Below are 10,575 nucleotides of genomic sequence, written 5' to 3'. Positions count from 1 at the left end.
ATGTTTGTAAAACCAGAGGAAGTGGAGACGTGTCGTCCATTTTTATTTAGTTCCAGAGAAACAGATCAAATGTCAAAACATTCATGGGTGAATGGACACAGAAATAAGTTTTAGTGGAAACGCTGGGAAACATGGCCGCTGTTAAATTCATTTACAAAAGACTGAAGAGATGAAAGAATAAATAAATCAAACATGATCACAGTTGAGGTCAAAACTGTTAGAATCATATATATATATATAAATTAAGAAAGAGCAGAAATCAATAAATGACATAAATTTGTCAAAATTAAGTTAAATTCATTTCATTTTCAGGATTAAATTATGAAAGTTCCCAAAGTCAGAGCTCATTGTTCTGTGCAGACGTCTGGTGGTCTCTAGTCCAGTGGACTTTGGAAGATGAGTCTGATGCAGCCCACGTCTCCGCTCAGCGGCCGGATGCAGAATGGGCAGGCGGCATGGAAGGCGTGCGTGCCGTGCGGCAGCAGGATCTGACTCCAGTACGCCGCTGTCTTCTGGGAGCAGACGTGACCGCAGGGGACAAAGGCGTGAGTGGGGGGCTCTGCATCCAAATAGAATCCCGCCTCGCAGCCCAGCCACAGCGGCACATAGGGGCCCTGTGCCCGGCACATGGGGCACTCTCTCTCCTGACATTCCGCCTCCACCTCGGGGTGGCGGCGTCCCCCCCAGCCGTGGTAGCCGTGCACGTGGCCGCAACGCAGGTAAGCCCAGGGCTGCTTCTCATCCAGGACGTCTTTGCGGCGCAGGCTGGGGAAGGCGAGCGTATTGAAGCCCACAGGACACTGCGGCCGCCCGGCGTTCAGCTCCTGCCGCAGCACCTCCAGGTGTTTGACGGTGGGGGTGTGTGCCAGGCCCTCAGCTGTCCGCCACAGCAAGGTGGCGCCGCACAGGTCGATGAGCGAACCGTCCACCAACTCGTTGGACTCAGAGGAAACCTAAAGAAGAGATGGATGAAACGTTAAAACATTTAGGCCTCGTCCACACAAATACAATTTATTGTAAAAACAGAAACTCACGTCGGCCCAGTCCAGAGATTCAGATCTTTATCAGTTGTGGGTTAATGGTGAGAAAAATTCTAAATGAACGTCTCTACAGCTGGAGGAGAAATGTGGGATTCTCTGACACTATGTGACAGGGTTGGTGTTCAATTTATCAGTTTTCTGTATCACACATTATATATAACTTTTCCTCTGTTTGATTTGCTCGTGTACGTTCGTGCTCAGTGTGTTCGTCGCCCTCACCGTCTTCCCCCTCTGCTGAGCTGACCTCGTCTCCCGCAGCGTGAGGACGTTGCCGCAGACTGAGATTTCCCTCCACAGGCCGGGTCTGGAGTCCTGGCTGAAGCCGTGACGCGGGTGCATCACCAGGACACCATTGGTGGTCAGTCCGTCCATCTGGCCGTCCTGCATCCTCCACTTGGCCGCCCTCTCCTGTGAAAAAATGTTTTAGTGTTTAATGCTTTAATTTTGAGTAACGAGCGGCAGCACCGGTTTTATGGGCCTACCCCGAGGAAGATGTTCTTGGAGGAGTCGAAGCCGGCAGCGTAAATCCGTGCAGAGTACGGCGGGTTTCTTTGGCAGATGATGCGGCACGCAAAGCGGGAAATTGTGCTCTGAGCCGCCTGACTGTCGGCGAGGGCCTGACCACCGGGCACCATGTCGGTCACCACAAAGTCGATGGGATTCTCCGTAGAACGTCCGATCTGTGATCAGAGAAACCACGTTACACGAGACAGTACAAGTAGCATGACAAATCAAAGTGAGCAAGAACAACAACTTTCTTTAAATTCCTTTTTTACCCTTCAATTAATTACGTATTGTTCCTCATTTGTTTATTTTGCCTGAGACTGAATTCACATTTGAATCAAGACTCTGAGACGAGCATTATCTGAATCTGGCAAAGAGGACATGTTTGTTTTTGGACAGAAAATATCTATCAGCGATGATGAAAACCCAGAAACCACATCATCTGTGTCTCCAACAATCTGCAGCCGCATGGAAAACATTTCCAGTTGAGCTGCAATTTAGTAAATATTAATTGAGTGAATCAAAAGAGAGATAATGTAAAGAGGATGAATCTCAGTTTGAGATGTCAGCTGTACTTTCAGGAAGTTCTTCTTTCTGGGTTAACCTAACCCTAACCCTATTCTAGGTGGAGATCTAATTGTCTGGAGGATACAGACCTGGAACATGTCTGTGTTGCTGTCCTGGGTGTACTCCACCACCACCGTCTGTGCCCGGGACAGAGTGTATGATATACTGTGCTGCTCCTTGTTGCTGACGGCCTGAAACACAGGAGAGATCAATAGTTTAAAGAAACATATGTGGTGAACTCCAGCCAACATATCTGAGGTGGATGATGGGTGGATGATGGGTGGATGATGGGTGGATGATGGGTGGATGATGGGTGGATGATGGGTGGATGATGGGTGGATGATGGGTGGATGATGGGTGGATGATGGGTGGATGATGGGTGGATGATGGGTGGATGATGGGTGGATGATGGGTGGATGATGGGTGGATGATGGGTGGATGATGGGTGGATGACAGGTGGATGATGGGTGGATGATGGGTGGATGATGGGTGGATGATGGGTGGATGATGGGTGGATGATGGGTGGATGATGGGTGGATGATAGGTGGATGATGGGTGGATGAGCTCTCACCTTGGTGGCCTCAGTGGAGCAGGACGTGTGGACGGTGCTGGGTTTCACACCGTTTGCTCTGTTTCTGCGACACAGAGCGAAGCGCCTTTTCCGACGCCCCTTGTCACCGCAGGGTAGAGAGCCGTTACATCTGAGGACATGACATCATACAACTGTTTACTAACAAACAGACAAACAGCTGGGACTGTTTACTAACAAACAGCTGTGACTGTTTACTAACAAACAGACAAACTGCTGGGACTGTTTACTAACAAACAGACAAACAGCTGGGACTGTTTACTAACAAACAGCTGGGACTGTTTACTAACAAACAGACAAACAACTGGGACTGTTTACTAACAAACAGCTGGGACTGTTTACTAACAAACAGACAAACAGCTGGGACTGTTTACTCACAAGCAGCTGTGACTGTTTACTAACAAACAGACAAACTGCTGGGACTGTTTACTCACAAACAGCTGGGACTGTTTACTAACAAACAGACAAACAGCTGGGACTGTTTACTCACAAACAGCTGGGACTGTTTACTCACAAGCAGCTGGGACTGTTTACTAACAAACAGACAAACAGCTGGGACTGTTTACTAACAAACAGCTGGGACTGTTTACTCACAAGCAGCTGGGACTGTTTACTGACAAGCAGCTGGGACTGTTTACTAACAAACAGCTGGGACTGTTTACTAACACAAGCAGCTGGGACTGTTTACTAACAAGCAGCTGGGACTGTTTACTAACAAACAGCTGGGACTGTTTACTAACAAACAGCTGGGACTGTTTACTCACAAACAGCTGGGACTGTTTTACTGACAAGCAGCTGAGACTGTTTACTAACAAACAGCTGGGACTGTTTACTGACAAACAGCTGGGACTGTTTACTCACAAACAGCTGGGACTGTTTACTGACAAACAGCTGAGACTGTTTACTAACAAACAGCTGGGACTGTTTACTAACAAACAGCTGGGACTGTTTACTAACAAACAGCTGGGACTGTTTACTCACAAACAGCTGGGACTGTTTACTAACAAATGTAATGTTTGACAAGTCACATCTCACATCCAGACCAACAGGTGTGAAGTGTCAGGTTCAACTTTGTGTTTTCTCATTCTATGTCTGTGTAGTTTATACAAATAATAAATACTCAGTACAATGTGCATGTTAAGACTTTATACCATTTAAAGTAGAAGGATCATATGTGTCTTTATATATTTATATGGTCACAAAATTACATTCATCTATGAGACAAAGACATTTCACTGCTGCTCCTGAACGGGATTAGTTTCATATCATGAAAATGAAGAATCACTATTTTGAGATTGGTGAGAATTTCTGATCACCGCATATCGAAGGTTTTGTTCAAGTCCAGGTCCATGAGTCTCTGGTGTTCGAGTCAAAGTCTTTATAGACGAGCGATAACCGCATCAAAGTTTTAATTTCACCAAATATAAATGCTGATTCTGATGATGTATGAAAGACTCGTATCGGACAATTCTATCAGCCAAACGATGAATCTGTCCGGATCTATTTTTATCTTTTCTCTGAACTACATTAAAGTGTAAAACAGCGCGAGGATCATTATTCTGACAGCGTTAGAAAACAAACTGAACGTCATGTTACTCTCAAGTGTAAAAGTGGGTTTAGTCGGACGTTATCTTCAGAGCCAGACGCAGGTAAATAAACATTGGAGTTCAGTTGGGAGGTGAAACATTCTTTCACAGGATAATACAAACTTCCTGTGTTTCAGATAAGTAACGGTCTGACCTCCCCCAGCAGCAGTGTGGCTCCACAGCACCACACACAACTCAACCTCGGTTTTCACAAACTGTAAGGCTCTTTAAATTTAAACTCTATGACCGGAGTCACTGTCAGTTTCTCTCCCCTGTCTTTTGAATTCCACATGTGACCACTACGACACAACAGCAAACAAAAGGCCTGACGCCTCAGCAGCAGCAACGTTCCTCACATCCCTCGACCAGTCTCTCTCCCGCCCGCCATCCGCCAGCTGCTTCTTCACTGCGGTTGAGTTTCACACTTTACTCTCAGCTGTGCTGCTGCTCAACAGAACCTCTGGATTGGATTTCACTCAGTGCATAAAGAACAGGATCTGCTTCATCACTGTATTGATTCTGAGTTAAACATGTTAGAACAAAGAGAAGTTGGTTTTAAAGGTTTGTCGACCACAGTGAGGCTGGACATCAACACACGAGTCCAGACGAGTTTTAACTGCTTCATAACCGACGGACGGGAAACAAATCAAACAACTTTACACATGTTCAGTAAAACCATAAAGACTTTCTGTGTAATCATCATCTTCTTATTCACCTGAAATATTCAACTGAATTACTTCACAATGAAGGATTCTTTCACACCTTGTTTGGTTCAGTTTAGTCTGAACCTAAATATCAGGTGTGAAAGTTTCCTCAGAGCACGGTCAGACTAGTGCGGAGTACTGGAGTACTGTAGAGTACTGGAGTACTGGAGTACTGTGGAGTACTGGAGTACTGGAGTACTGGAGTACTGTAGAGTACTGTGGAGTACTGTAGAGTACTGTGGAGTACCGGAGTACTGTAGTACTGTAGAGTAATGGAGTACTGTAGAGTACTGTAGAATCGAGTACTGTAGAGTAATGGAGTACTGTAGAGTACTGTGGAGTACTGCGCCTGAAGGTGCTGATGCTGGTAGTGATACATCACGATGTTACCATGGCAACCTGATGAACGATTCATTCATTGTCAGACAAAATTCTTTCGTCCCTAAATTACAACATGAAACCAAAACTAACCAGATCCCATGAAACAACGGAACAAACACATGAAGCTCGTACACAGTTTTCACTGTGGTGGATTATTTATCTAAAGCAAAGTGATGTTCACTCTGTAGAGAAATGATCTCATTCCAGATGTTGTTTTCTTTAGACAATGGTTGTTTCAGGGACTAGAAAAGAGAAGTTTACTTGTTAAAGCTTAACACAGCTTCAAACGGGTCAGCGTGTAAAGCTTCACCTTGTTGACAGTGTTGTTTTCACCGCACATGTAAAATGTGGCGAGTGAACATCTTACCCCAGCAGTAAGAGCTCTCCATATTTGATGGGTCCTTTGGTAGAGGCGGGGGAGGTGGGGATGTTTCCCTGCCCGAGTGAAAACATCTGTGCGGCGTTCTGGGGGTGTGAGTGTCGCCCTCAGTGCATCTCCATCAGTGCGCGTTCAAGACACCTACACACACAACAATAAGAAGTTTAACAACTTTGACTTCACATACACACATTCTGATAATTAAATGTAAAGTGAGTCGTTTCTCCTCACGTCACTTTGAATATTTAATTTAAAATGTAAAAACAACTGCTGTGGCATTCACACAAAACACACACAAAGGCTTCAGCACGGCCTCACACATGACCACGATACACACACACACTGTCTTTGTGCTGGGAGCCACAGTGGCACACAATCTACGTATTGACTGCAGAGCACTGAGTGAGGCTGTGAGGTGGCAGCGGCTGAGACACTTTCACTTTCTGTTGGTCACCTCTTCAGGCTGGTGGTTAGAATCATTGCTGCGACAGCACCAGTAGTTTCCTGGGGAACTTTTGAAAGCCTCGAGTTTTCTTTGACGATGGGTCGGGTTCCCACAAAACCATTTTACATGTGACGTCCACGTCAGCGTCCGTCTGAGGGCCGGAGGAAACCACGAACTATCCCACTGCTCTGTTTCACCATTTAAACTATGAAAATGAATGATTATTGAAAACACTGTCACTCAGACATCGACCACGTCCATGAACAGCGTCCTGGGGGAAACCCTGCAGCCAGTTTGGCTTCAAGTTGAAGATATTTATAGTTGTGAGTATCATGAAAAGAAAAGAGAGCCTCCTCCCTCCATCCATCACGACCAGCTACATCCAGCCCCCTGAACACAGTCAGGCAGTGAAGAGGCAGCGGACAGAGAGTAATTCACTGCCTGGAACTGGACACCAGGGAGGACGACTCCTGAAGTGACTCGTCTCAAACAAACCCTCTGTTGTGAATGTCTTTCCTCTCGTGACGGAGACGTAACCTCCGCCCACAGACTCCATCACTCATGGTTTCTCATCGACGACACAAAGCTCTTTGGATTTCAGCTTCTTCTCCAACAACTGCATTTCAACATCAAATGGAAGAACTACGTTTCTTATGGTGGCGCCCACTCTGCATCCCACTCGTAATATTAGCATAGTTTTGAATCTGAATTCAGTTCTGATTCCATCGTTGACGTGGATTTCATGTGTAAAACAAAGTGTCTCAATGTGTTGACTCTGACTGGGTCGTCCCACTGGATATTACCCATGATCCTCTGCTTCCTGAACCTGAAGAGCTGCTGCTGTAACAAATCCACCAAACTCTGATCAGAATGTTTTAACAGTTTCCTGCTGAATGTTGGAGATAAACTCTGGTTTTTAATAACTTCAGAGTGTTTTGAACTGATCTCAGTTCAGCTTCACTCTTCACCTGCAGCTGGTTGTGACAGTTGAAGCTGACTCTCAGTCAGTTCTTCTCACAGGAGATGGAACCCACTCAGCAGAGTCACAGAGAACAGACGCTCAGGGAGAGAAGGAGGAAACTTCCTCATGTTCACACTCACACATCAGACTCATCTCATGATGACTTAAGGTTAGAAAGTTGCTCCCTGCAGCTTGAGGAAGTAAAGTTCAGCTTTGGGCGTCTTCATGAGCAGTTCACTAAAACACCACACACACACACACACACACACACACACACACACACACACACACACACACACACACACACACACACACACACACACACACACACACACACACACACACACACACACACAACCCATTTCCCCAGTTCACCATGGCAACAGTGTGTGTTGGATTAAGAGGATAAAACAGAGTTTAACTAATAGTTTCATTATGAGTAGATTAAAGCAATGGTTCCTTTCTTGCACCATGAAAACACCAGATTATTCAGATTGGGCCTCATTAACCAGATGAACAAAGATGACACACGGTCATTAATGTTTGAATAAAAAGATGTGAAGCTTTGCTGGAGGATTTCACCGAAGATCAATATCATAATAAGAGTTAGTTTTTCAAATGACTAAATACAACATTCTGTCGTCACAGAGTTTTTCTTGGAGCTGGGTGACGATTAGAATCACTCAGACTCTGACAGTGAAATCATTAAGTGTTTTGCCGTTATTTCAAATTTCTGATTGTAAGAAAGATGAGGTGTGTGTTTTGAGGTGTGACACTATTCAAACACTGATGGATACGATCTCCTGATTCATTTTCTGAGCAGATAACAGCTTTAAAAACAGGCACGTGCCCATTATGCCTTCGAATGAAGGGTGTTACGATGACGGTCTCCTCACCCTCCCTGCTTTCGTCCACTCCCTCTCTCCAGGCCCGGGTCAGCGTGTGGCGTGTGGAGAAGGGGTCGGCACGTCTGCCAGCTTTTAAACTTGAGCCGACAGTTGGACAGAAAGAGCGAAAGTTTGAGTTTTAAACGGGGAACAAAGGCAGCGTCTGCAGGGACAGATGCTCCTGTTGGACGGGGAATGCTAATCAGTTTGTGTGGCCTGAACAAAAGAGGCCAGCTGGGCTGCAGAGACCCAGGAGGACCGGCCTGTCAACCACAACCACTGCTTCATGCACACACACACACACACACACACACACACACACACACACACACACACCACACACACACACACACACACACACACACACACACACACACACACACACACACACACACACACACACACACACACACACACACACACACACACACACACACACACACACACACACACACACACACACACACCACACACACACACAATAATCAAAGTGTAATTACTTGGCGTAAGATGTGTAATTACTCTATATATAGTTAACAGCAAACTTAAAATCCAGGATTTGAAGAAAACACTACAGGAGTATTTTGGAATACTACACAACATACATTCAGTCAAAGTATAACTGTGTGTATTATTTCAAATTACATGTGTAATGTGGTTAAATAACTATCTTTACATCCTGAATTCAACATCACACACACTTCATATAGAATCATGACAGGGAACATGGGTGTTAAAGTTGAGGGAACAAAGAGAAACCATTAAAACAATTAACACATTATAAGTTAAATACACTTATATCAAATAAAATGGTGACAAATAACACAAATGAGCTCAAATCTCTTTTGAACACAACAGTTCGGTGTTGAAATGAGCAACGCGGGATTATTCTGAATGTGTAAGATTAAAATGACAGAAGATACGTTTCAGTGAAGTTGAATAAAACCGGGTTTCACTCATTGAACTTGTTGAGCTTCAGTTTTCACGTGAAAGTGAGCGAAGACAAACTGGTTTAAAATCAACTCACAGAACTTCGGAGGCTCCTGGTGTGAACGTCCCGCTCACCGATGAGCTCATCGGCCTCTGAGCGCTGAACGCGACTCGGTATTAAAACCTTCACCGGGACTTCGACCGAGTTCTCTTCGGTCAAACGTTAAATTCACAACAAACTCAGTGAGCTTCAGCTTCGTCTCCGAACCTGCCTCTGATTGGCTGATCCTCACATTCTTACCCTTACACCGACCAATGAGCGCTCTTCATACCCGACTGCAGCCAATCAGAGGCAAGAAAAGGGCGGTTCTTGAAAGACAATGCTTGAGCCTCTTCCTCCCACATCCTTTCAAAATAAAACAAGGAAGTGCAGCAGCGGCATTTCAAAGTAAAGCAATAAAAAGAGTTGTGATATTTTCAGATATTTATCAGTTGGTAAAAAGTACTAATATTCAGTAAAAGTATTATCAATAAAGTGAAGATACTATCTGTGAAACCCTTGAATTCAAGACTTTGATAAAGTGAAAGTACAAACGTGTTAAAGTACAAGTTTAATACAAGATGTTGAGTGAGGTTTCAAATATAAACTAGAAAATTCCTCCTGCCGAGAAATTTCGAAATGGGTGCCTTGCTTGCTGCCGGATCCACAGACTCTTTTTCTTTTTTTTTTTGGGAAGAGAGACAGACAGACTTGCTGCTTTAAGAGAGAGAGAGAACATGTACCAGTTTCAGAGAGAGAGAGAGAGAGAGAGAGAGAGAGAACATGTACCAGTTTCAGAGAGAGAGAGAGAGAGAGAGAGAGAAACATGTACAGTTTCAGAGAGAGAGAGAGAGCAGAGAGAGAGAACATGCCAGTTTCAGAGAGAGAGAGAGAGAGAGAGAGAACATGTCCAGTTTCAGAGAGAGAGCGAGAGAGAGAGAGAGAGAGAGAGGAGAGAGAACATGTACCAGTTTCAGAGAGAGAGAGAGAGAGAGAGAGAGAGAGAGACATGTACCAGTTTCAGAGAGAGAGAGAGAGAGAAAGTACCAGTTTCAGAGAGAGAGAGAGAGAGAGAGAACATGTACCAGTTTCAGAGAGAGAGAGAGAGAGAGAGAGGAGAGAGAAGAGAGAGAGAGAGAGAGAGAGAGGAGAAGAGAGAGAGAGAGAAACATGTACCAGTTTCAGAGAGAGAGAGAGAGAGAGAGAGCAGAGAGAGAGAGAGAGAGAGAGAGAACATGTACCAGTTTCAGAGAGAGAGAGAGAGAGACTTGATCAGTAGGTGGCGCTATCACTAACACTGCATACACACTCATATATCTGTTCAGGTCAGGAATCTGATGAAGTGTGTGCAATTTGGGACCGATTGCTCAAACTTCATTTTCACACTGACCACTAGGTGGCGCTATAACAATTAGTCAATATTGAAGCTGAGTGCAACTGGACATGTAAGAAAAATATATTTTTGGCTTCAGTGGGTTTTGAACTCTCAACCAGTGGATCACTGAGTCAGCGTCTCAACCACTGATCCAATCACTTTGTGGCTCAAACTCATCAGACAAAGA

At 44.8% G+C, this 10,575-nt stretch overlaps 1 protein-coding gene across 2 annotated transcripts; it reads right to left on the bottom strand.

Moving 5' to 3' along the window:
* Positions 1 to 22: 22 nt before the first annotated feature.
* LOC118099037 (E3 ubiquitin-protein ligase pellino homolog 1) lies at positions 23 to 9,254 on the bottom strand. 2 transcript variants are annotated; one of them, XM_047341529.1, is made up of 6 exons: positions 9,071 to 9,254; positions 2,683 to 2,812; positions 2,201 to 2,302; positions 1,523 to 1,720; positions 1,260 to 1,448; positions 23 to 953 (listed from the first exon to the last, which is right to left on the bottom strand). In XM_047341529.1, exons 1-6 carry the CDS (start codon positions 9,118 to 9,120, stop codon positions 375 to 377), a joined length of 1,248 nt encoding a protein of 415 aa, XP_047197485.1. In that variant the 5' UTR covers positions 9,121 to 9,254; the 3' UTR covers positions 23 to 374. The 2 variants fall into 2 exon arrangements, with proteins under 2 accessions (XP_047197485.1, XP_047197484.1); XM_047341528.1 differs by lacking the exon at positions 9,071 to 9,254 and adding an exon at positions 5,739 to 5,842.
* Positions 9,255 to 10,575: the final 1,321 nt, after the last annotated feature.

This window comes from Hippoglossus stenolepis, chromosome 2 (assembly GCF_022539355.2).
Source record: "Hippoglossus stenolepis isolate QCI-W04-F060 chromosome 2, HSTE1.2, whole genome shotgun sequence".
NCBI lineage: Eukaryota > Metazoa > Chordata > Actinopteri > Pleuronectiformes > Pleuronectidae > Hippoglossus > Hippoglossus stenolepis.
This window is presented reverse-complemented; position numbering and strand designations above follow the sequence as displayed.

Bases quoted from the DNA above. Each gene is read 5' to 3' on its own strand.
- LOC118099037 (XM_047341528.1), bottom strand. From the start codon at position 5,824: ATGTTTTCACTCGGGCAGGGAAACATCCCCACCTCCCCCGCCTCTACC. The intron at 1,721-2,200 runs GTCTGTATCCTC...CTCTGATCACAG, and splicing joins GCAACACAGACATGTTCCAG to ATCGGACGTTCTACGGAGAA. The intron at 954-1,259 runs GTGAGGGCGACG...TCTCTTCTTTAG, and splicing joins CTCAGCAGAGGGGGAAGACG to GTTTCCTCTGAGTCCAACGA.